General features: G+C 38.6%; 1 protein-coding gene across 1 annotated transcript; it reads left to right on the top strand.

Annotated features, from left to right (window-relative positions):
- Positions 1-359: 359 nt before the first annotated feature.
- Positions 360-25,134, top strand: vps11 (VPS11 core subunit of CORVET and HOPS complexes). The gene is made up of 16 exons (XM_085363368.1): positions 360-534; positions 3,135-3,283; positions 3,370-3,505; positions 3,590-3,753; positions 6,873-7,120; positions 7,322-7,523; positions 7,651-7,802; positions 8,059-8,245; positions 8,400-8,543; positions 9,785-9,982; positions 10,086-10,247; positions 16,296-16,429; positions 19,447-19,649; positions 19,785-19,956; positions 24,222-24,444; positions 24,615-25,134. Exons 1-16 carry the CDS (start codon positions 360-362, stop codon positions 24,777-24,779), a joined length of 2,814 nt encoding a protein of 937 aa, XP_085219494.1. The 3' UTR covers positions 24,780-25,134.
- The last annotated feature ends 900 nt before the right edge of the window (positions 25,135-26,034 follow it).

Here is a 26,034-nt window from a genome sequence, read left to right as displayed (position 1 = left end):
TGCTGCCATCAGAATTTCGGCCTCAAGCGCTGTAAAATACATTGACCGCGCCTTCTTTCCCTCCGTCTCCATGGTGACTCGCTTAATCTGTGCTCCACTAATCAGGGCTTTATGTATCCTCGTGCGCGCGCTTAACTTGGGGTTAAAGCAACTCCGCGTTGACTGAACTACTTGTTATCAGCCTTTCTGAAACCGAATATTCCGAGTTGGACAGTTCGGGGTTACTCAACCCTGAGTATCGTTTTTCACTCTGAGTTTTCTAAACCGGCTTCCTGAAATAGGGCCCAGAGGTCTGCCTCATTCCTGCTATAGCCAGGAAATGGAGAACCAGCGATTTGGTCATGTGACTCACGTGTCACATGACAACACCCCAGTCTGCAAATACTAACAAAATGGCAGCGTTCTTACAGTGGAGGAAATTTGTCTTCTTTGATAAGGATACGGTGAAGGACCCAGATGACAATGGGAAAAACTTTCTTCTCCCAAAAGGGATCTCGGCTTCTGACTCCGGTCGGGGTCATATCGTTCTCGGAGATATCCTTAAATGGCAACAGTTAGCTACATTAGCTGATGTGATGCTAGCTTGCTGATAACTGACGCTAAATAACCCAGAATTCGTGACAGTAAAATTTTAATTCAGGTAATGTAGAGCATATCTTCGAGATAAGTAACTATTGTCTTTGCAGGTTATTGAAGCAGTAGGTTGTAGGCGGCGACAGAGCTAGGCTGGCTTCGTTTTCTGCGCCATATCAATCTACATGCAAATGTATACGTTATCGTTGGAGTTGAGGCTCGACTGCTTGTCTGAGACTGCACGAACCCTCGTGGACTTCTTTCCGTCTAAAGCTACATTTTACGTATTTCCCACTTAATCTTTAGCTTTACTGGGAACTTGTAGTTAGTCATCGTGTTTATTCCAGCAAGAAAAAGTAAGGGAAAAGCCGCGTAAAGTTCGTAAAAAATAGTGTACAACAGAAAGGGTTGACATGCACACCAGCACGTTAGATGCTAATCGAGCTTATTATAACCGCCTTGCACGGGTTTCCGATGGAGACCCACAGGGCTTTAGAAAATGATTAATACTGGCCTAGTATCCGCCTATATCCATTGTATCTACATAAATAATATATTTTTTAATATGCACCTTTTAAGACACACCTTGGAATGAAAATGTGTTTTAAGACTATCTTTTAAGATGAATAGATGTTAAATAAATGTTGGGAATGTGGTGCGGGAGACAGCTCCAAAGATTAGGGGCCACTCAACTGAGATGTTCAGAAAATCATGAAACTGCAAGACTGTGGAAAAAGTTCAATTAAGAAGCAGAATCTTAAAATTGATTCACTATTTTACATGATGCCAGTTGAATGACAGGAGTACACATGGTCTCTGAAAGTGTTTCTGGTAATGACATGATCACCAACATTTTGGAAGGTTTAAGGCAATAGAGGTGTCTGTGGTCAGCCAGAGAGGATGGATTTACTGTAACCAGAGCATAAACAAGAGCTGTAAGGGATGGGCTTAGCCAACTACATAAATGTAAATCTCCAGACGGTCTGATATAATTTTAACCTGGGAGGGAGGAAAGATTAGAGAATTTCAGCTAGGGCAGTGCGATATGACCAAAATCTCATATCCCGATATAAGACATCTATCATCCTGATAACGATATAAACCACAAAAATGTAACATTTTCTGTAATTCTGTGAATCTCGGGCAGCTCGACTTGCGTGAAGTGTTTCCATCTGGGCGTTGTTTACCTGGAGGCGAGTTTTTTAACCTTTGTATGAAACTATACATTTTTAGACATAAGTTGTAACGGCCGCCATTTTTTGTGTAAGTATTTATTACACAGCCTGCTGCTGGGAAAAGCCTATTCTAACGTTTGAGTATAAGGTTTATTTTTTAGCACCTGACGGCTCTTTTTTTTGCTTCTCATCCGTAAATACTCTGCATAGTCTTTCAAGTGATTCAGTTTATTTTGAAAAGTCTCAACAGGATCTTGAGCTTTATTGTGAAAGGTTTATGTGGAAAATAAACAAGCGGACACGCGATGGTTATACCGTCATTGTTGCTAACAATGCATAAAAACAGGCGCTTGTCCGTCCATAGTGTGGTTATATTAAATATAAGAGAAAGAGTGAACTTTAAGAAATTAATATAGCCACTACAGTGACCATCAAAACGATGACAAAATATAGCCGTAAACAGTTTATTTTGCCACGCCTGGAAACAAACCATAGCGTAAAATGAAACGATAGACGTTTTTATATTGTCATCCGATATATATCGTTATATCGAACAGCCCTAATTTCAGTACACATAGAGATGTTTGGTTTCTACTAGAAGAACATCTGTTTTAGTGAGAGAAAAAGTTGAGACAGCGGAACTCAATTGAATGGCCATGAAACTATGTCATTTCTATGTCATTGGCATAGAAATGAAATTGAGTAAAAATCTGACCAAAACATAAATAATAAAATGGTGATCTAAGAAAGACCCACGTGGAAAAAAACCACTGACAACTGGAGCAGCACAAGTATAGTTAAAATCATAAATGATCTTAAGTTTCTGTGGCTGAAAACGAGACTGCAATTGTTTAAACAGGTTAAACATTGTCTAGTAAGGTGATAGTAAGTTTTTCTTTTGAAAGAAAAGGTAGTTAAGGTGAAAGGGTCTGCACCAGGTTCCTCAAGTGTTGGAATTATCACAATTGTTTTAAGAGCGGAACAGTTAAATTAGACAAGAGTGAATAACGTCAGGAGAGGGGATAAACAGGACTTCCACTTGAGTTGAAGTGGGTTAAGATGACAGGCAGAAGGCCTAGATTTATTAATAAATTCAGGTATTTCCTCATCAGTCACAAGTATGAAACTACAAAGGAAAGGAGTATGACACTTTCACAATATAATATAACTTGTGAAATTACTTGGAACCAGGTCTTGATGAATAATATTAAAATAAAATATACTGTGCATATAGTATGTAAGCATATACATTTATGTAAGTATATTGAAAAGAGAAAAGGATGGGGTATTTTTTTTAATTAATTTTGCAGCAATTTTATAAACAGCTTTTTTGTATTTTAGAAATTGTTTTGTAAATATATTTATCCTTAACCTTTGTAGTGTTACATATGGAAGGTAAGATCTGGCTTTTGATGCGCTCCTTGCAGCTGATGTCTTTTCAGGCCTACAAGTTGCGAGTTACACATCTCTACCAGCTTAAGCAACACAGCATCCTTGTGTCAGTGGGTCAGGATGAACATGGAATAAACCCTGTAGTAAGTCTGATGTTTCCCAGAGAAGTCTCATTTTCAAAACACACATACAGAAACCACTGCTAAACTGAATAATTCTTATTTCTTAGGTAAAGGTCTGGAACCTGGACAAGAGGGACAGTGGAAATCCTCTCTGCACTAGGATATTTCCTGCAATTCCAGGCAACAAACCAACTGAAGTTTCTTGCCTCAGTGTGCACGAAAACCTGAACTTTATGGCAATTGGTAAGACTCGAAGAAAGGTTCTTTTGGTCTACTGACCCAGTCGTCATTCTGAAAGGTTATAGCAGATTCTGTGTTTCCTGGCAGGCTTCACGGATGGCAGTGTGGTTTTGACCAAAGGTGACATCACCAGAGATCGTCACAGTAAAACTCTGACTCTGCATGAGGGAGCTAGCCCTGTCACTGGCCTCGCCTTCCGCCAAGTAGCAAAAGTTACCCATCTGTTTGTTGCCACCCTGGAGAAAGTCTACGTAAGTCACCATGTGCTATACAGAAATGAGGACCATCCTGTGCAATATCTTTGAAATGTCAATTAATGGAAGTGACCTAACAGTCGCTACATTCCTTCAAAGTTGAACACTTTGTCATTTGCTATTCAGGGATCTAGACTAACTTTTAGCCACGGTTACTTAACAAAAGTTAAGTCGCACCCAAATTTTTCAACTGCACCGCTTAACACTGCAGTTTTACATGTTCACTTTTTTGTGGGGAAAATTGCTGTCCATATAGACAATATTCATTTGTAAATGATTAACTAACAATCTTGTCAGCACAACGTTCTTTATTTGGAGCACAGTTCTACAAGAAAGATAAGTTACTGAAAAAGTGCTTGTGCTTAAAGTGCCAAAAAAGTATTAGTACTAGTATTGTAGACAATGTTAAACTTAATCATCATCTCTGCCTCCTCTGATGAGCTGTTTGCTGATTCGATTCAATTTTGCCTCAGACATACAGAAATATTATAATTCTGATCATCTATCAGTACTGACACTGTGAGACTTCATCAGAGGTGTGAGCATCACAGCAGATGCTTTTGTGTCAAAATAATTGAGGATAAAACAGAAAAACATGAAGCAGAGTTTCCTGGCCTGGCTTTTTATATTATATAACCTTAAAAATATTCTGCAATTTTGCATAATTTTAAAAGTGTAGTTTCTTTAGTATTGAACAGCAGAAATTAGGCTCTCTTGTCCGAGGCTCATTTGAGTTATTAAAAACAAACAAAACAAAAACAAACAAACAAACAAACAAAAAAAAAAAAAAAATATATATATATAGCGGCCAACAGCGCTGTAAACAACGGTATGAATAATGCCGTTTTGCTTCGTGGTGGAAGCAAAATAGCAGAAGTTAGAGCGAATTAATGAAGACATTTTTCAAATGTGAAGCGTAGTTTGGATCTTCTTTTGCTGCTGGTTCAGTGAATTTTGGTTGGAGAGAGACAAAACCTGCAGCTCAGAATCTAGCGCAAAAAAGACATAAACACAAAGGGCGAACCCACCGACGCATCAGAATCAGTGAGCTCTTGGCTTTCAGCCCCAACGGCGTGTCCCTGTATGGGCCGTCGGGTGAGAAAGCCGAGTAAGAGAAAGCTGATGCGCCGGGTCCGTGCTCTGTGTTTACGTCTTTGTGTTTACCTGTTCTCATTTGCTGTTTGGTGGTTGTTGAAATAGTTTTGTGATCTTTAACCTCAGATTCTGGCATTTCTGGCAAAATACATTTATATTTAAAAGTTGATTCAGGATTTAATGAATCGATATCGCTTTATTCAAGCTACTCACCTCCCTCTATACACCTGCACTTTCAAACGTACACATGAAGGACTACAGAAATATCTGGACCACGGCCAATCAGAGAGGTCCCACCCTTGACTATCTCTGATTGGTTTAGACCACGATAGGGGCATAATGTGTGTATGTTGTTGACCACACGGAGACTTGAACAGCTGTTGGTCGCACCGGTGTGACCTAGGATGCTTTTTTCAGTCGTACCATTGAAAAAATTTGGTCGCATTTGAAACCACATTGGTCGCACTCTAGAGCCCTGCTTTTATGTAAGATTTAAAAGTGAAGGTTTACATTTACTAATATCAAAAAAGTACAGGACCCACAGTAAAAAACAAACAAAAAAAACCACACAGTCTGCTGAGCAAATTCTCCTCGCCATCCAGAGGTCCGGATTAAAGGATTGGGCCTTTGCAATTTGTGTTCTGAAACTGTGGACGAACTACCCCTTCAGATCAGGAACTCTCCCACATCAGCTGCTTTCAAAACCCATTTGAAAACTAATTTTTATTCTCTGCTTTCAAATCAGAATGAGTTCAGACGACTTTTTTTTGTGTTGTTTTTTACTCGTGCTTTCTCATTTTATCTTATACTGTTATTTTGTTCTGTGATTTATGCTGTTAGAATATATTACATGTACAGCAGCGGTCCCTGACCCCCAGGCCAGTCATTTGGTACCGGGCTGTGAGAGTTGAGGCTCGGGTGTGAAATTTATGGTTTTCAGGGATTTTATTGTTTTTTGGGTTTTTTTTTAATAGTTTTTATCGTTAACTCGGTGTCCCTGGGATTTTCCTGTGTGTTATGAATAAATCTTTTTTTTTTTTTTTGGGGGGGGGGGGGGGGGGGGGGGTGTACTGGTTTTATTTTGTTGCATTTATCCACGAGACCTTAAAGGCCAGTCCGTGAAAATATTGTCGGACATAAACCGGTCCGTGGCGCAAAAAAGGTTGGTACAGCAATTTGGTCACCAGCTGTTGTTTTTAAATGTCCTGCAGAAATGACTAAAGGTTAATCTTTCACTTTTGTGCCAAAGATTAAATATGTTTTTGTGATACTATGCAATATCTATAGCACTTAGCCATCTTAAGAAGTTGATTCAATTCACCTGGATATATAATGGAGAAAAGAGGAGGTAGAAGAAAAATTTCACCCAAGTGATGTCTTCAGAGTTATTAAAAGAACAATCAAAATCAGCACTACTGCATAGCTTTCAGCCACAATATCAGTTTCATGATCATTAATATATCAGTTGTCATGACCTTAAGTCATGAATACTATTTGCATATAGTTGGGGGATCACGGTATTGTAAGATGGTGAAAGATGTACCTAGTCCCCCTCAGTGATTCAGAGATTGTTGTTTGTTGGCCATTAATTAATTTCTCGGATTATTGAGCGTGTATCAAGACACATACCCATCTATTATTGAGTGCTAGATTGTGCAGAGTCTGTATTGTCTTTTCAATGGTTTACTGATGCGGCTTTGTTCCCACTGGGGATTTAATTGGTCAGTGATCTTAATGTTCTGTCATTACAAAGGCTGACAATCATCATGTGGAGCCAAAAAGAACACATGCAGTAAACGTGGTGTTGATGTTGTCTAAATGTTTTTATTGTTCATAAGAGTTGAGATTATTTGAAATATTGGACATTTAAGTGATATTAAACAAAGGTGTGCTCATTTCGGTTTTATATTGGATTACCTTGTTTATCCTGTAGGTTTTAAAGAGAATGTTCTCATAGTTTGAAGGTGAGCATACAGTCTTTCAGTCTTTTGAAGTACTCTTTGTCATCTTTATTTGTTTAGTGTTACACCCTGTCCATCAAGGAGTATCCAAAAGTGGAGCTGGATACACACGGCTGTGCACTGCGCTGCTCATCCCTGGCAGATCCATCCCAGGATTCTCAGTTCATTGTAGCTGGTGAAGAATGTGTGTACCTGTATCAGCCTGATGAACGAGGGCCCTGTTTTGCTTTTGATGGACACAAGCTATTGGCCCACTGGCACCGTGGATATCTGTTTTTACTCATAAGGGATGTAAAGTCACCCAACAAGTAAGAACAGGACTGAAAGAATGAGGTGACAGTAATATTCACGGAGTATTTCATCTGAAAGAAGAGAATATTGAATTTTAATATTCCGTTATTCAAAGCCATCTTTAAATCACAAATCTTAATTCAATAATCCATATTCATCAGGTGACTTACAAAAATACATGTCCTATGAGACAATGATTCTATTCATTTTTAATTCAGGACATGCTTCAGTAGTGGAGAGAGCTCGCCATCAGACAAACAGCTGCTAACTATCTATGACCTGGACAACAAATTCATTGCCTACAGTGCCTCTTTTGATGATGTCATTGACGTGGTAGCAGAGTGGGGTTCCTTCTACATTCTGACTAGAGATGGAAAAATGTTTGTTCTCCAGGAGAAAGACACACAGACCAAACTGGAGGTCAGTTCAGTCTCTGTAACTGCTGATTGAGGAGTTGTTTAAAAGCAGTGATGAACAGTGAATTGAATCATCTATAAATCTAGTTATTCAGGTAGAATAACTTTTACCTGAATGTTTGTCTTTAAAGATGCTGTTTAAGAAGAATCTGTTTGTGATGGCCATAAACCTGGCTAAGAGTCAGCACCTGGACAGTGATGGAGTATCAGATATCTTCAGACAATATGGTGATCACCTGTACCTTAAGGGGGACCACGACGGTGCCATTCAGCAGTATATTCGGTAATTGCATTTGCCAGGACTGGAACTCGCTGGATGAGAATGAGTTTTGCCATTATTCAAAGGCTCAATTTATTGAAAAGAGTGCAAAGATAGCAAGTGCTGAAATTGAGAAATTTCATTATTGAATGATGATATTATTATTATTTCTTAATTTTCAAGTGTTTTAATCACTGAACATATTTAGTGATATATACATTACAGATCAAATGAGCCATTAATAAAATCCCTCTTAAAAATACATTGTTTTCTCACACAGCACCATTGGGAAGCTGGAGCCATCATATGTCATCAGGAAATTTCTAGATGCACAGAGGATCCACAATCTGACAGCCTATCTGCAAGCCCTGCACAGGCAGTCACTGGCCAATGCAGATCACACTACACTGCTGCTCAACTGTTATACCAAGCTCAAGGACAGTTCCAAGCTGGAAGAGTTCATTAAGGTGACTGACTGGTGAACGTGAGCACTGATGTGTTGGGCTTTTGATGATTAAGACTGCTATTTAATTCGGACTGTCATTAAAACCCAGATTGGCAAGAGTCAATAATGGTTGGTATATCATAAATGTGTTGTCTTCCCACACTGTATTTAAACAGAGCAGTGAAAATGAAGTACACTTTGATGTTGAAATCGCCATCAAGGTTCTCCGGCAGGCTGGCTACCACAGCCACGCTGTCTTCTTGGCTGAGAAACACATGCACCACGAGTGGTACCTAAAGATCCAGCTGGAGGACTTGAAGGTACAAATGTTCAAACCTTTCTTTAGAGATAGATGTTCATCACTTCTCTGGGCTACTAGGAATTGTCCTCTTCTTTTTTTTTTTCTTAACCTTAAAAAGCCATCCAATGCATTACTAACGTTTCCTTTGGCAAACATTGCAACTTGTAAACATTTTTTTATTAGCAACTAAGAGTCTTTCAGTTCTTGTCTGAAAGATTTTGGTCTGTTTTTCGTTCAAAGTTTTCTGTTTCTATGACGTTCCTAGACTGTCTGGACTTGCATTCACTGTTTTTGTGCTCTTAGAATTGAGATGGTCTTCAGGTAAGGCATATCTTGGATTTGGGTTACGATCACTGTGATATTTGCATTCAGAATTCTTCCATTCCACTACAGGACTTCTTTGCAAAATGGATCTACTGACGCTAAATTTTTGTTATGAGTGGGTCCCACAAATTGGTTTGTTATGTTCATAGCCATAGTATTATATTCTCTAAGCAGTGCTAGACAACTGCTTAGAGCAGCTCATGGCTGATTATTATTGATATAAGGTGGTGATTAGTCAAAATAATTTTTAAAGCTAATTAAGACCTTTTAACATTGTAAAAGTTATTTGTGAACTTGTGCACAGTCCTGTCCTTTTTACCCCTCCACTGTAAAAGGTGAATCAGAATCAGAGAGACTTTATTTATCTGAAAGGGGGAATTAAGATAAGGGCAATTAATGAGGGGTAGTGTCCTCACCCAACCTTGGGCGGGCAGTGTGGACACCCGAAGGAGGCAACGTAGTATTATCAAATTCATTTCATAGGTGCGTCTACTATTAAAAGCTCAAACAAGTTGGAATTTTAGTAACTTTAGTGTCTGTAAGGTCAGATGTCAAGTTTTCTGAAAATCTTGTGAATGCAATTACTCAAGAAGAAAGTCAGCTAGAATTTTGGAATTTATACCACATCAAAAATAAAATAGTATTTAACATATTAACTCTCTTTCTAATGGAGAGTGGATATTTGGCAGAGAGTGGCAGCTTGATAGTTTAGTGGTAAGACTACACGTTTTTGGAGCGGGAGTTGCAAGTTCGATTCCCACCCAGTATTCAGTAAGGCTAGACCCCTCTTGCTAACCTAAAAAAAGCCCTGGAATGGTGCGGCTACGTCTGCAGCCTGTCCGCAGTACGAACACAAGAACATTTCACTACACATTGTACTCTATGATACCATATGTGACAAATAATAAAAAGCTTGTTGTTATTATTTTCCCACAGAATTATCAAGAAGGGCTGCGCTACATTGGGCGTCTGCCTTTTGAACAAGCTGAAAGCAACATGAAGCGTTATGGCAAGACACTGATGCACCATGTCCCTGAAGGTACCACGCTCCTCCTGAAGGGCTTATGCACTAATTACCAACCCAGTGGAGACGCTGCTGAAAAAGACAGCCTGGACAGGAGTGTGGTCAATAAGGTCTCTGAGCAATACTGTTATTCTCCTAGATAATCATTAATTTTGATCATAAATTTGAAGTGTTTATCAGAAATATTCTCCTCCACTACTGTTTGTATTTTAGGCAAACTCTGAGGAATTCATCCCGATTTTTGCCAATAACCCTCGGGAGCTCAAAGCCTTCCTGGAGCACATGATTGAGGTGGACCCCCGTTCTCCCCAGGGTGTGTATGACACACTACTGGAACTACGGTTGCAAGACTGGGCACATGAACAAGATCCTGAGGTCAGTGCATAACATTTAGACAGTTATACAAGCTGCCATGAAGATTTTAAAAATCGAGTGTAATTGTCATTTCAGGAAATTGTTTTCCATTTACTTGTTTATTTATTTTAAACAAGGAAAGAATCCTTATAATAAACTTTTTTTTATATGGATAAAAGCATTTCAATAAATATTTAGACAAAACAAACCTATATGGAATATTATAAAAACTTGTGGATTGGCGAAATGATTGAAAATGTGATCCATTCTTAAAAATGTACCAAAAGAAACGGAAACCGATTCTCATGAATGGAAATATAGAGGGTTTGTAGCAAGACGCAAAGGACTGGTTATGCTCACAGTTCTTGTATAGTGCTTTTCTACTCTGCCTGAGGACTCAAAGTGCTTTATACAATCTTATTCACACCAGCACATTTTTCTATTCTGAAGTGCTTTCTATCTAACAATTGATGCATTGGTGAAGGGAGTATCTGCCATCAAACAAGAAGACAGCCGCATGTAACTACGACGGTGTTTGCTAGTTCACCTTACATGCATTAATGTAATAACGTGATTAGCCTACTCAACGTAAATCACACACAAACAACATTAAGCTACTCACGCAGAGAAGAACGGCTGCTGCTGCCATCATCATCCGTCATCATTTCTGCTACACTGGCAGGGCTAGGGGCCAGGACTCTACTCTTCGGGTTTTTGGGGGATTTTGCTAACTCCGGGTCTGATAACGGGCAACCCACCCACAGTAGATGTGCTCGGTGTGAGGTCTCGCAGCAAGCTATCAAATCCGGCGCATTTCTCGGCTTTTAACAAAATGCTATGCATCGCCAGGTGTTTCATCAGATTCGAGGAGTTACCTCTGCACAGTATCAGCTTAAAGCACTTGTTGCAGGCTGCTGAGTTTGCATCTTTTGCTGTGAAGTACAGCCAGACTTTTGACCGCTTCGCCTTGGGCATTTTTAATCTGTAGCTCTGCGTAAAAGAACGTACGTATCTGGGCCCGCCTACTATCCTCGGAAAGGTAAAATGATTGGCTAGAATCCAAAGTGTATGACATGTCAGGGGAAAAAAAAAGCACTGAAATAAAGCACCAAAATGTGCGCTGCTTTTCGGTCTGGTTACTACCGTTTATGTCAGAACCGGTGCTATAATGGCACCGGATACCGGTACCCATCCCTATCAATGACAAAACAATTAGTTGTCTGGCCATCAACCCACCAACCTCCCTCTCACCAGCCACCTCTTCCATCTTATCCAGGGAAACATGAAGTGTTCCCATACCAGTCAAGCGTTGTAATCTCTACAGGCTGTCCTGGGTGTCCTCCGGGGGTCTCCTCCTGGTAGGATATAGTAGTTATACAGTGGTCCCTTGCTATTCACCTTTTGCAGCCTTGCTTTTTCGCTGATTTTTTTTTTTTTTTTGTGTGCAATTTTGCATGCTTTTTTAATTTTATTTTAAACAGCACATTGTGTTCTGTGTCCTGATTGGCTGTAGACCAGGGGTCACCAACTTTTTTGAAAGTGAGAGCTACTTCTTGGGTACTGATTAATGTGAAGGGCTACCAGTTTGACACACACTTCTGAAATAACAAATTTCCTCAATTTATCTTTAATTATATGTTATCATTAATAATTAATTATATTCATCTATGTAAAGACACTGATTATGTTAATTATTTTTCACCATAATTATAAAGAATGCAAGTAGGAAACAAGGTAGGAAACGGATAAATATCAATATGCAACACTTTATTTCTATAAATCTCTGCAAGTATTTACATTTTGAAGTGATCACTTCTACAACATTTTTACTTACCACTAACACATTTTAACAAATTATGCACTGTTACATAGGGCTGCTCAATTAATCGAATTTTAATCACGATTACGATCTGGGCTTTCAACGATCATTAAAAATGACTGAGCCGATTATTAGCCCCTCCCTCATTTATCCGCAACACCTTAAAGGCCGGTCCGTGAAAATATTGTCGGGCATAAACCGGTCCGTGGCGCAAAAAAGGTTGGAGACCGCTGATTAAGAGGACCCGAGGGAAGCTCGGAAAGCTAAGCAGAAGTTATTTGGAGAGTGACTGCCGTTGGTTGAAAAGAGAGTTAAAAAAAAAAAAACTTCAGTGGTGTTGCACACTATTTTATATTATTTTTTTAAAGTCATTGTTAACCCTTTAAAGCCGGTCAGAGCAGTAAGCTCCGTTTTGCGTAACTATTGTTAAATCCCTGTAGAACCTGAACCGTGTAAGCTAGCGCAATAATTTGTTTTGCATATGAAACCGGAGGAGTTGTACTCACATCTTATGCCATCAGCTTGTCCTCGGTCACGGTTTCGTTCCACATATAGCTTTGCAAAAATTGCATAAAAAGCGCTTGCAGGAACAAAAACATAATATTCCAGAAACACGCTTTGCCGTTCCTATCAGCTGTTCGTAACACTTCCCACAGTGAAATGATGCACATGCTGTTTTCTTTGCAAATTTGCATCATAGGATTGTTTTTTGTTTTTCCTGCAGTATATAAAAATTGCTGTATCTCCAAAATAAAACTATGAAGACACTCAAAATAAATTTCCTGTTGTTGTAAACAATTTTTTGCAACTTTATTGTTTTTAAAGTTTTGAGGGATAAGCCTCTTAAATTTCTCCAAGTAGAAATATATGTAAACAAAACAAAAGCAATTTTCAATTTTTTTTGTAGTTTATTGCACTTTTTTGCAATTTATGTAATTACTATGGACTTAATGCATACATATTATTAAAATATGGGCTATAACAGTTGTATTGATGTATAGCAACTTGAAATGCTCCCACAAATGGCACTACAGCATGTAAAAAAATAATATAAGCTCTGGTGGACTTGGTTCTATAGTAGGTCTTAAAGGGTTAAATAATTATCGTCAAATAATCGTGATCTCAATTTCAGTGAAAATAATCGTGATTATCATTTTTGCCATAATCGAGCAGCCCTACTGTTACATACATTATTTCTGTATGTATGTAACATACAAAAATCAACTTTCACATTTTACAGAACTTTTCACCAAATTTGCAGCATTTTAAAACAAATTATCATATGTTACACTTAACAAACACATTTGTTTTTCAATAATTAAATTCAACTTTGACATGACACTGTAATGTTGCCACTGAGAACATCTAGTATGGCTTTCTTTGTCTGTTAGTGGGAAACCTGGCATTGCATGCTGTTCACCAGTGTGTTGTAATCTGGGGTATAACTTGACACTGCAACTCTGAGTGAGTCTTGCAGATGTGCATCAGATAGGCGTGTTCTGTGTTTGTTCTTTCATTTCATTTATTTATTTCACACTTGGTACAACAGTTTCCACAGTTAGTTCTTTCAGACAAACCAACCACACTTTCTATCGGTAAAGCACTGCAACCATGTGTGAAAAGGAGCAGGAAGAAGAAAATATTCTTATTAAACCATGCCCCCTATCTACAATCCAATTTATATTGCAAGTGGGCACCAAAAATCAAGGAACAAAGTAACATTTATCTCCGGTCCTAACGCAAACCAAACAACAAATTTACAATCAGAATATACCACTCCACATAGTAACAAGGAGAAAAGATGAGTAAATAGAATAAAATGAGGCAAAAAATAAAGTTCTGACATGAACTTGATGAAGTTCATGTCAGAAAAGGCTGATTCACAAAGATAGGTTGAACCAAACAGGCTGGCAACTTTTGTAGCTGCTGTGCATACACCACTGTACTTTTCTGTGTCAACAAGGCACCAAAAGTTTGGTGTACCCTCATAGGCTTTGAGGTGGAGGTCATTTTGCAATGTTACAATTTCGATTTCCACCTGTCCAGCATCCAAGCTGAACACTGAACTTAGTTTCTCAGCAATGCATGTTGTGTCCACATTCATGAAAGGATTGGAAATGAATGACACGCATGGCTCAAGCTGATCAAGGTCACAAAACCTATTCTCAAACTCTTGACCAAGTCGGTTTATGACTTGTGTACTTTTCTGCAACTTTGTCAAAAGTCTCAGATGCAGAAGCATTGTCTTTCAGCACCATCTGCACAAAGGGAAAGTGCAGCATCTTTTTTCTCTGTAAATTCACAGAGAAGATGCTCATCTGGGCTTTAAATCCATTTAAAGCACTTATCATGTCAGCAACAGTCTTACCTTTACCTTGCAGCTCACAGTTCAAATGGTTCAGTTTCCCAGTAATGTCCGTTAAAAACGCAAGGTCAAGTGTCCACTCAGTGTCCTCCAGCAGAGATGTGTCTTCCCCTTTGGATTGCATGAACTCTTTGATTTCACCCAAAAGTGACAAAAAATGAAGCAAAATCCATCCTCTGCTGAGCCATCGGATTTCCGTTTGTAGTAGCAAGTCACCATATTCAGCTGACAGCTCCTCCAATAGCACCTTGAATGTTCTGTGCTGTTTAGCTCTGGAGCGGATGCTGTTTATGATCTTCACAACGGGAGTCATGACGTGCTCGAAGCCGATCACCTTTGTGCATAACGCCTGCTGGTGAATGATGCAGTGGTAATGCATGAAGTTTGGGAACTCTGTGTCACCTTTACAGTGAGTGATGAATCCTGCATGTCGGCCGATCATAGCAGGAGCTCCGTCGGTAGTCATTGATACCAGCTTTTCCAGCGGTACCTTTTTCTTCGCAAAAAACTCCGTCACCGCGTTATAGATGGCAACTCCCCTCGTAGTTGTCTTTAACGGCAGTAATGTCAGAAGTTCTTCTTTTGTGGAGAAACCATCAAATACCACCCGATAAAGACCATCAGCCGTGCTCTACTGCTGCTGTCCACAGACTCGTCCCACTAGATGCTAAACCACCTGCACTTTGCCAGATCCTGATCCAACTGATCGGCCAAGTTCCCGGACATAGCCGACACTCTTCTAACAATTGTTAGAAGAGCGTTGGGCGACTCCTGTGGGTGTGCCTTTGGTTTCATTCTATAATACTGGACTTATTTTTCTACAAATGGTTGAACTTTGGGAGTGTTTAAACAAGATAGAAAAGCGAAAATTTTCTTCCCTGTTTGAGAAAAGTGTACAAAGTGTGTAGTGAGGGGTTTTACAGAATTAATAAATCTATAATTATAAAAAATACACTTGGCTACTCTGCGGATTTCACTTATCGCAGGTTTTTTTAGAACGTAAATCCCGCAATAAATGAGGGACCACTGTACTCTCATTTCCACTGCTTGTATGCACAATCTCATTCTAATGGTGTTAACAAAAAGATCAGGCCTAGACTAACAGATTCATGGTGCTTCTCAAAAACGATGCTCCATCTTCATCTGGTCGTACATGGCAGCATAACAGTTAGGATACATCATTTTACCAGAATTGTGCATCAATAAAAATTATTAACAATTAGATTAAATTATTAGTAAATCTCGTAACAACAACGACAATCAGTCATCTAGTCAACTAGTTACACACTTCTCTAGTTTATACATCACTATTAAATTTAATAACTCTTAAATTTAATAACTCTTGAATTGAATTCAAATGAAGTGTTCAAGGCTATGTTCTCTGCATAGATTCAGTCAAATGCTGCGAAACGGATGGGTTAGCACTTCATGATGCAAAAGGATAATGACCTAAAGCGTTATACAAAAGCTACCCAAGTGTTTGGTCACCTGATCTCAATCCAACAAAGCATTTTTTTTTTAGTTACTGAGGAAAAAACTAAAGGCAGCAACTGAACGGTTAACTGCAAAACACTTGAATCAATTTTATACATATTACATTAAAAATAATGTTATTTTGTTCAGAAAATGAGTAAGTGACTAAAACACTTTTAACTCATAAACATTTCACGCAAAACTTTTGTTAAACCACTTGAATTAAAGCAGATAATCTGCAGATCTGAATGTTTGATTTAAAGTTCATTATAGTAGTGTTTAACAAAAACAAACATATTACATTTCAGTGCTTCGAGGCAACTGCTGTGTGCATTTGACGTTATTCTAATAAAGCTCAATATTTATTGAATATGTAATATTCTGCTTCTCATTCTGTTTTTCTTTTTGGCAGAGAAAGAAGGTCCTGCAGGGGGAAGCTGTGTTGCTACTGAGGAGTGACAACACTGTGTTTGACAAGGCCCTTGTCCTGTGCCAGATGCACAACTTCAAAGAAGGCATCCTCTACCTGTATGAGAAAGGCAAACTGTAAGTGAGCAAACAGTCTGAATACTTATCAAGCACCACCTCACAACATCTCATTATTCACTGTTTTAGTGTGATAGGTAAAACCGAATGAAAGCTGTAAGATGTGTCAGTATCAGCAGAAGCCAGTTTAGTTCAGTAAATAAAGTCATTGTGTCACTGTTTGTGGTTGAATATTAATGATGCGAATGCACTCATTATGAGTTAATTTATGTTTTAAACATAACCCTAACATATTATTGAATCTAACACAGTAGTAATATGTAATAATTATCATTTCTAAATCTGGGTCTGGATTCAGATATAGTGTAGGTATAGTGCATGATGCAATCTTTTCACCAGAGCCACCTAACTGAGGGGAATTTTAGTCATGAATCACTTAAAAAGACACTCAGCTTTCATCAATATATCTCGTCTAATGAGGTGTAACAAAACATTGGATCATTGTTACACATCACTGAAGGATGTTTTATCAATAAAGGATGCTTTATTATACATCCTCAGCTTATGTGTACGTCAGCAAAAGATGCTTATAGGTCACTCCTGTTACCTACCTATGCTAATACCAAGCCCTGGAATGGCGTGGCTACGTCTGCAGCCTGTCCACAGCTCGGACACAAACACTTCACTACATGTTGTACTGTGTATGATTGTGTATGTGACAAATAATGGTTTGTTTGTTGGTGATCCTGCCTGTGTAAAATTACTGCTTTTTTATAAAACTGATGTAATTTACTTGTTCCAGTCTCTTGTGAAAACATGATAATTCCTTTCAAGCTTTTAAGTCCAACCCCATACTTGGATCTTCTCTTTGGGGTGATGGTTTGGATAATTATCTGTAAGAAACTGAAACTCATTCCATCAAATTGATAAATGGTCTGACTTGTGAGTTACAGCTGTACCAGCATGGCTGCATACCAGACAGTTAGAGCAATTAGCTGATTTAACTTGACTTTTTCCTTTGTGTAATGTCCTTCTAGATAAAGTTTTAAAAGTTTTAAAAAGTGCCCCAGCATGCATCAAATCATAGCTAGGATGTCCTACACAATGTGGTAAGGATTGTTTGTTGTACTGACTTGCACTGTGTTTCCAGATGACATTGTGATCTGTCATGAGAGGAATGAGTCATCTCTCATTCCTTTTTATTTTTCTAGAAAAAATTGAAGTCCCTCATTTAATGCGGGACTTATGTTCCCTAAAATAACCTGCGATCGGTGAAATCCGCAAAGTAGTCAACTTTATTTTTTACAATTATTACAGGTCTTTTAAGGCTGTAAAACCCTCACTACACACTTTATACACTTTTCTCCGACAAGCATGAACATTTTCACGCTTTTCTCTCTTGTTTAAACACTCTCAAAGTTCAAACCTTCGTAGAAAAAGAAGTCCAGTATTATAGAATGAAAACAAAGGCACCTGCAGGTGCCTTTCACGGTGCAAAACGTTTCGTCGACATTGTTGTGTTTGTTGGGGAGAAAACTTACAAACATACAGTACAGCACTTCATAGTCACACTGCCAGCGATCAAAGATTTCTGTAAGTTTGACAAGCCGAACACATTCTGTACTGTGCAGGAGATACAGCATGGAGGAGATCGATTGACAATGGTCTACAGCCGAGCAAGATGCAGAACACGATGCACTGAAAAGAAAAAAAAAAAATTGCACACACAAAAAAATCAGCGAAAGTTGAACAGCGTTATAGCATGGGACCACTGTATTTGCAGTGATTAACCTTAAGTCAATATTTGGCAAGAGTACTTTTGTTCTTTACAACACAGCCTGAGCTGTCTTAGGCAGACTTGTCACTTCTTTAAGTAGCCTTCAGGAATAGTTCTCGAGGCCTCTTGAAAAATTGTCTGTACATACCGATGATGATTTGAACCAAAAAAAGAAAACCACAAAGGAATTCATCATAAAAAATGTCCTAGAAATATATAAGACTCGCTGGCACTGGTTTTGAGTCCAGCTCTTGTGCAGTTTGGCATACTTCAGCCTTTCCATTTCCCTTCCTTAAAAATGACTTCCTGGTGATGGTGAGGAGGATGGCTCTAAACAGAAGCCCTGTTGATTTCGCAATCAATTGTTTTTGCCCAAATTATGGTTATTGATGATTCTGTTTTGACACATATGAAGCTACAGACACCAACAACCACTGTGAAACAATATAGCATCCATAACTGCACCAAAGAGTAAAACAGTAAAATATGGATTATTAAATATTAGGTCTCTCTCTTCTCTGTTAGTACATGACTTAATAATTGATCAACAAATCGATTTATTCTACCTTACAGAAACCTGGTTACAGCAGGAGTTAGCTTAAATGAATCAACACCCCCAAGCCATTCTAACTATCAGGGGACTGGGAACAACCCTCCCCTCCAGCTTATTAATAAACCAAAGACCCAGACAGTTTTAATTAATTTGAAAGCCTGATGCTTAATCTTGTCAACCCCCCCCAAAAAACAGTTTTATTTGCTATCTGTCATCTACTTAGCCTTTACTCAGTTTCTATCTAATTTCTCAGACTTATCTGATTTAGTGCTCGGCTCAGATCAAATAATTATTGTGGGTGATTTTAACATCCATGCAGATACTAAAAATCACAGCCTTAATGTAGCTTTTAATCTTTTATTAAACTGAATTGGGTTCTCTCATAATGTTAAAAATAAAAACAAAAAACAAACACACAGCACTTTAATCAGACTCTAGATCTGAATATTTAACAGTATTCCCCAAAAACCCTTGTTTGTCTGATCATTTCCTAATAACATTAAAATTTACAATAATGGATTACTCAGCAGCGGAGAGTACTTTTCATTACAATACATGTCTTTCTGAAAGTGCTGTGTTGCTTATATAAACTCACACTTTAAAGCAGAAATGGTGTCTCACTCATTTGTAAGCTGTTCGTGTAGCCTAGAAAAATAGTTTGTTGCTCTATTTAAAACGGGAAAAAAAGCCCTGCGTAAAGCTAGAACATCTTACTATTTATCACTAACTGGAGACATTTGTATGCAGGTACCAGCAGATTATGCACTACCACATGCAGAATGAGGAGTATGGAAAAGTAGTGGAGGCCTGCAAAAGTTATGGGGACCAAGAGTGTTGCCTTTGGGAGCAGGCGCTGGGATACTTTGCCAGAAAGGAAGAAGACTGCAAAACTTATATCAGTGAGGTCCTACATCACATTGATCAAAACAACCTGATGCCTCCATTACTTGGTAAGTACATTTTTATCTTCATGCATTGGTTGTTTAGAGTGTGATCCACACGTTACAGTATAGGTTCAGGTAAAGATCATGTCAGTTGAATGTAATTTTAAAGGTGTCATATTTTTTTTTCTTTTGTTGCTGTAGTGGTGCAAACATTAGCCCACAACTCGACAGCCACTCTCTCCGTCATCAAAGACTACCTCATCAACAAATTGCTTAGAGAGAACCAACAGATTGAGGATGATGAACGGAAAATCCGACAGTATCGCGATGAAACGGCTCACCTTCGCTCAGAAATCCAGGAGCTCAAAACAAGGTTGGTCACATAAAGGATGGGATTTTCTGTAAACGTAACTCTTTCATAGCTAATACATCAAGTCCATGCCTATGAGTATTTGGAAAGTAACAATTATTTTTAACCCTGCTAAGAGGGTTTATGTGATTTGCTTGCTGTGTATTTGTCCGACTCTATTTCAGCTTAGGGGGAGCTACACAGTGGGGCTGCCACAAACGATTATTTTGATAGTCGACTAGTCGCCGATTATTTTTGCGATTAGTCGACTAATCAGATCATGCATCCATTGGACGTAAAACGTACAGCTTATTGCACTAGCATGCGTCTGCTCTTATATAACTATCATTAGCTTACAGCTTTAAGTGTTTAAGGTATGTGCTAACTAAAAATAAAGACAAGATGATAGTTTATTAAATTTTAATGAAATTTGCAGATTGTTTCGGTGAAGTTTAATAAACTCCTTGCTATCTAAAATATAACAGGACACCGGAGTATATTCTCGAGCATCTCACACTTCTGATAATCAGTTGTTTGCTTGACGTTTATTCAGCTGTGTAAAAACTATAACTTTCATCTCAGCCAAACCGATTTTGCTCAGGAACAAATAAAATACTAAAAAAAAGCCAAACAATAACATTTTTAAGTTATCAAAGTGACTTATATATGTTTAACCTGAGTAGCGAAAGACGGCGGTGGGTTTGAAAACGATTTGCCGGGAGTCCGCTGTTCTCACGGGCTCTAGTGAGCCTTGCCCCCGGCTAGCTATTGAGCTAGTGGGTAACAGACGTCTCCGAAAACGTCGGAGCGCTTTTGAAAATATGTGGTGTCTTGATAAACTGAGCAGATATTTGAGGTTTACACAGTTACATTCTCGCCTGAAAATATGTTAAATGTTTATTTTGTGACCCAGAAAAAATAAGAGTAATATTAAAACTAACTAGCTGCCGCCATTGTTTGAAACTGAGCTGGGCTGCGCTATGAATTCTGGGACACAGCTTCTTCTTCGGGGTACAACGGCAGCTGGCATCCTTGTACATGCAGTGCTGCAATCTTCTGTTTCAGTCCGTTATTACACTCTTAAATCCTACCTAATCCGACGTGTTGACTATTAAATCAGTCGTCGACGATTTTGATAGTCGACGTAATCGTGACTAGTCGACTAATCGTGGCAGCCCTACTACACAGTCTCAGACTGCTCTTTGTTCATGATGTGTTCAGCTGATACTGGGAAGAAAAGTGTCCGTAAATATCAAAAACTTCATCAGATAGGAATTTTGCAGATCTCACATTCAGGTCATTTTCTGGGACATTTCCAAACAACTTGCAGTAGATACATTTCTCAGATATTTGTTCCATTCTGACTGCTTCCACTGTGAACTTTACTAAATTGTGTAAAAATCCAACTGTAGCTCTGACAAACTGACCTGATGTTCGTGTAATGGTGAGGAGAGTCGTGTCTGCTGCTATAAGGTCCTAAGCATCTGAGGGAGAATACTGAGAGAGAACAACCTGAACTGCAGTGTCATGGTTGCCAAGCCAATCTGTGTCTATGTGCATAAAGATTAATTTCGCATCACTCTAGCGACAATCCGCAGAGTGAATGGTAAATGGTAAATGGACTGGTTCTTATATAGCGCTTTTCTACTGAGCACTCAAAGCGCTTTACACAACTTGTGCATTCACAAGCACATTTTCTAAGTGCTTTCTAACTAACATTCACTGCACGTACCAGTGACACTGCACGTACCAGGTACAAGATATTGTCGACAAGACATGGAAAGAAGTGTGGGCTTACCTGGACAGCGACCCTCGTTGTAAAGTCACGAACCAGGCTTCCATTTTTAAGATTTAGGCCAGCTCACTTGGTCCAGTCAATCTTGAGTTGTGGTTCCTCACCCCGCGAACAGCTCAGTGTTTAATTGATGAGACATAAAATAATAATAATTTCCAAATAAACAAGAGGAGGGAAGCAGAACCCCAGAGATGCTTGAGTGGCCTCTTCTTTCAAAACTCTGCGTCTCACAGCCTTGCCCTGATTGAGGACAGTTTAATACACCTGGAGGCTCTCAAACCCATTTCCTTCACATCCTAGTGGCTAAATCCTTGAATAGGCATATAATTTCATTCCGGCTGTAAGTTTATTGACCATATTTTGACCTGGCACAAAAAGGTATGGCAGCTGAGAGCAGCTGCAATAACATGCCAAATCCCACCGTTACACCTGCTTTATTTTCAGTACTTGTATGCTTTCAAGTGAGTGAAATCTGAAATCCTTGTAAATTGCCAAATTCTTTGGACTTCCTGCTGACTTGCTGCTTGTTTGTGGTTCTTTCTGCTGTTTTGACTTCATTTCAAAAACAAGAGGAATATTTGGATCATTCCATTTATTTACCTTGAAATGTGCTTGAGTTGCTTTCACTGTGTTCACCACAGCTGATGGTGGTGTATGATGAAGTGTTACTGGCTTTCCATCTCTTATGTGTCTGCTAGTTCATTTTAGTTTCATATATAAATTTGTTGTTTATAAGTGTAAACAGAGGTTTTCATATTGAGGTAAATTGTTTGAATATTGTTGAAGAAGTCTTTTATTGTTGACTTTGACAGTAAAACTTGTTTTCTGAACTTGGTCACATCCTATTTTCTAGGTGTTTTGGTGATGCAAAACTCTCCCCTTAAGGATTTATTGATTTTTGTGTCACACTCTTTGTCTTTCTCCTACTCTGCTCCTTCTCTGTAGCTTGTGTAAAAAGTGTTTACCCCCTTTTTGATTTTACTTTGTTTTTGCGTATTTGTCACACTTACATGTTTCTGAGTGAGTACAAAGATAACCTGAGTAAATACAAAATACAGTTTTGAAATGATGATTTAATTAATTAAATCACTACCAAATGTGAAATCATTAATTGTCTGTAACCACATTTTTGGAAAGATGAGTTCAGTTTCACTAGACACACCCTGGTCTGATTAGTGAAACACCTATTAAATTAAAAGAAAATCACTTAAATGACAAAGTAAAAGTTCACAGAAGAAATAAGTTTTGACATCAGTCTGGAAGGGGTTACAAAGCCATTTGTAAGGCTTTTGGGATTGGAAAACAGACATGGCAAAAATGGCAGAAACCCCCTCCTTGGAACAAAGACTCATCTTACACAATGATCTCAAAGATTTTGCAGAAAATACTCTGTTGACCGACAAGAGAAAAGTTGAACTATTTGGAAAGTTTCTGCCCTATTACATCTGGTATGAAACTAACACAGCATTTCACAAAAAGAACATCATACCTACAAACAAACATGGTGGTGGTATGCAGCTGCTTTGTTGCTTCAGGATGACTTGTTGTAGTTAATAGAACCTTGAATTTTGCTCTCTATTCTAAAATTCTGAAGGAGTATTTGGCCATCAGTTTGTGGCCTGAAGCTCAGGTGGAGTTAGGTTATGCAACAAAGATAACACAACAACAAGTCCACCTCATAATTCCTGAGGAATAAAAGGTGGTTTTGTAGTAGCCTAGTCAAAGTTTGGACAGATTATGTGTGAAAGCCCTCCAATGTGGCTGAACAAAAATGGTTCTCGAAAGAAGAGTGGGGCAAAATTCCTCCATAGCAATTTGCCTGTTATTACTGTTGCTTGTTCCAGCTCCAACTGTCAAGGGTAGCACAGCCACTTATTATTTTTAGGGGGCAGTTACTTTTCTATATGGCCAGATAGGTTTGGATAGCTTTTTTACCCTGATATATGAAATAATAATTTAAAATTGCATGTTGTATTTGTTTGGGTTGTCTTTAATAAAATTAGTTTGAAACATGTAAATCTGACAAATATTCAAAAGATAAGAAATCAGTACCCAGGCACCTACTTTTTCACAGCACAGTATATCAACACCTCTGTGGACAACTTAAAAATTCCTTTAAATAGTTACTATGCGCAGATTGAGTACTTGTAATGAACTTCTGATGTCACGATACAAGCACAATTTTGTATCTGAGAACTAATTTTCCCATTGAGATTATGAAAGTAACTGAAACTGTTAATGCGGTATTTTTGGTGAACCCCTTAAATTAAACTCAAAAGTCTGGACTCCAGTCACATCTCGATCATGTTTCTTTCTATTGTAAGATGTATGAATCTTATTGTAGTGTACATCAGCAAAATAACAAAGAATATTGTCACCATCTATTTACTTATGCACCCAACTTATCTCTTACTGCTCATGTCAGTAGAGTGCTGTAGAGTTATAGAAACTGCCAAGTATGACCATAAATCTTAAACTTAATATTTCCACACAGTGCCAAGATATTCCAGAAGACAAAGTGTAACATGTGCAACAGCCCACTGGACCTGCCATCTGTTCACTTCCTGTGCTGCCACTCCTTCCACCAACACTGCTTTGAAAGCTATGCTGAGAGCGAGGCGGAGTGCCCAACTTGCACTCCAGAAAACCGAAAAGTCATGGACATGCTGCGTGCCCAGGACCAAAAACGCGATTTGCACGATCACTTCAACAGACAGGTAACAATAAGTCGTACACCAAAAGACAAAGAACGTGTTCATGTTGAATATGTGCGTGGTCTGCTTTAATATTGTCTAATAACCTGCTTTTGTTATTTAAAAAGCTTATTTGAAAACTACAGGAATATTGGAAAATACAAGTTTTCTTTTGTCTTTGCTCTGGTTTGCAGTTACGCAGCTCTAACGATGGATTCTCTGTGGTAGCTGACTATTTTGGCCGAGGAGTCTTCAACAAATTGACCCTAGTTACTGACCCACCTGGCAGCAAATCTGTAGGGAATCTGGAAGTCAACCTGCAGAGGGACCTTCTCATCCACACCAAGAGAAACAGCTAGAAATCTTGTATTTACAATCTCAATTTTACCTGAGAGGCTACATCTTATTCAGGTTCAGGACAAGATGCTGCATGTGTTGCCCCCTTTATTTATCAGAAATTAAAGCCACCTGCTTTTAGTAATTTTGATGGTCCTTTTTACATAATTGTTTCAGTTTGGGCCAATGACTGGAAACTGCCTACATTTGTGTTTTAAAATGGTCATACTGTGATTTGAATAGTCACGTGTTGGAGGCTTTAGCTAATGCGTGTATGTGTATGTACTGTCTTGCACATAGCAATCAAAAACAAGTCAGCCATTGATCTTTATTGAAATTACGCCTGGCACTATAACCTGAGCATTACATTTGAAAATAAAGTCGTCATTAAGTGTTTCAGTGCTTCCTGACATATTTTGTGTTGTGTGCTCTGTAACCTTTAAACTGTCAACATTGCTCTTTGACATTACTGTTTATGGCATTCTGAGTATGTAGATGTATGTTGTTCGCTTTGAAGTGTTCATCATTTGGACTTGGCACGCAGCTTTTGTACACAAGCACCTTATAAACCACTAATTCTATTTCCTACATCAGGTAGTAATTTGCAACTGACTTCCATGCATGCATGCGGATTTCTATAGGGTATATATTAAAATCACACATGAAGACATTAAAACAGCCATTGTGAGAGCAAACAACATAAAGTTTATTAAAAAATTGACAAAAATGTCCTCACTTTTGTCAATAAAACAGTTTATTCCATGGAGGCACGTGGCGTGCTCACGCTTTACCTGGAAATTGCGTCATTCCGGATACGCCCACTATGTTGACGTGTAGCAATGGGATCGAGATTTGGGTTCAGGATTTCGCGTGGACCAATCACTAAGCAGTGCGTGGAACACGGTGGGCAGGCTCTAGCGTTACATTGGGACCAGTCGTCAAGACGGTGGAAAGTAATTACCGGAAGCTTAGAGGTGTCTCCTTCATAACAAGAGCACATAACTAGTTCAGCTCCTTTAATCAATAACACCAACTTTATACGACCCCCCCTGCGAAATTAGAAAATGTCAATGATAACAATTTTAATATATAAATATAAATGTGTTCTTTATTTCCAATTCAATCAACTGTAGGGAAAAACTAATAACTTGCGCTCGGTCGCTTTATCGTCAGTCTTCGATTGGTTTTCATCCCAAAAGGTAACCGGTTACAGTATACTTGGTTTTAAGTAACTTGACCACAGTTTTTCTCCCGGTCGCGGCTTCAGTGGATCCAATG

This window comes from Diplotaxodon limnothrissa, linkage group LG10 (genome assembly GCF_057381915.1).
Source record: "Diplotaxodon limnothrissa isolate DT_005_m linkage group LG10, D_limnothrissa_male_GT1.1, whole genome shotgun sequence".
Taxonomy (NCBI): Eukaryota; Metazoa; Chordata; class Actinopteri; order Cichliformes; family Cichlidae; genus Diplotaxodon; species Diplotaxodon limnothrissa.
Note: the sequence above shows the minus strand (reverse complement) of the source record. Positions and strands in the feature narration are given on the sequence as shown.

Bases quoted from the DNA above. Each gene is read 5' to 3' on its own strand.
- vps11 (XM_085363368.1), top strand. From the start codon at position 360: ATGACAACACCCCAGTCTGCAAATACTAACAAAATGGCAGCGTTCTTA. The intron at 3,506-3,589 runs GTAAGACTCGAA...GTTTCCTGGCAG, and splicing joins CCTGAACTTTATGGCAATTG to GCTTCACGGATGGCAGTGTG. The intron at 7,803-8,058 runs GTAATTGCATTT...TTTCTCACACAG, and splicing joins GCCATTCAGCAGTATATTCG to CACCATTGGGAAGCTGGAGC.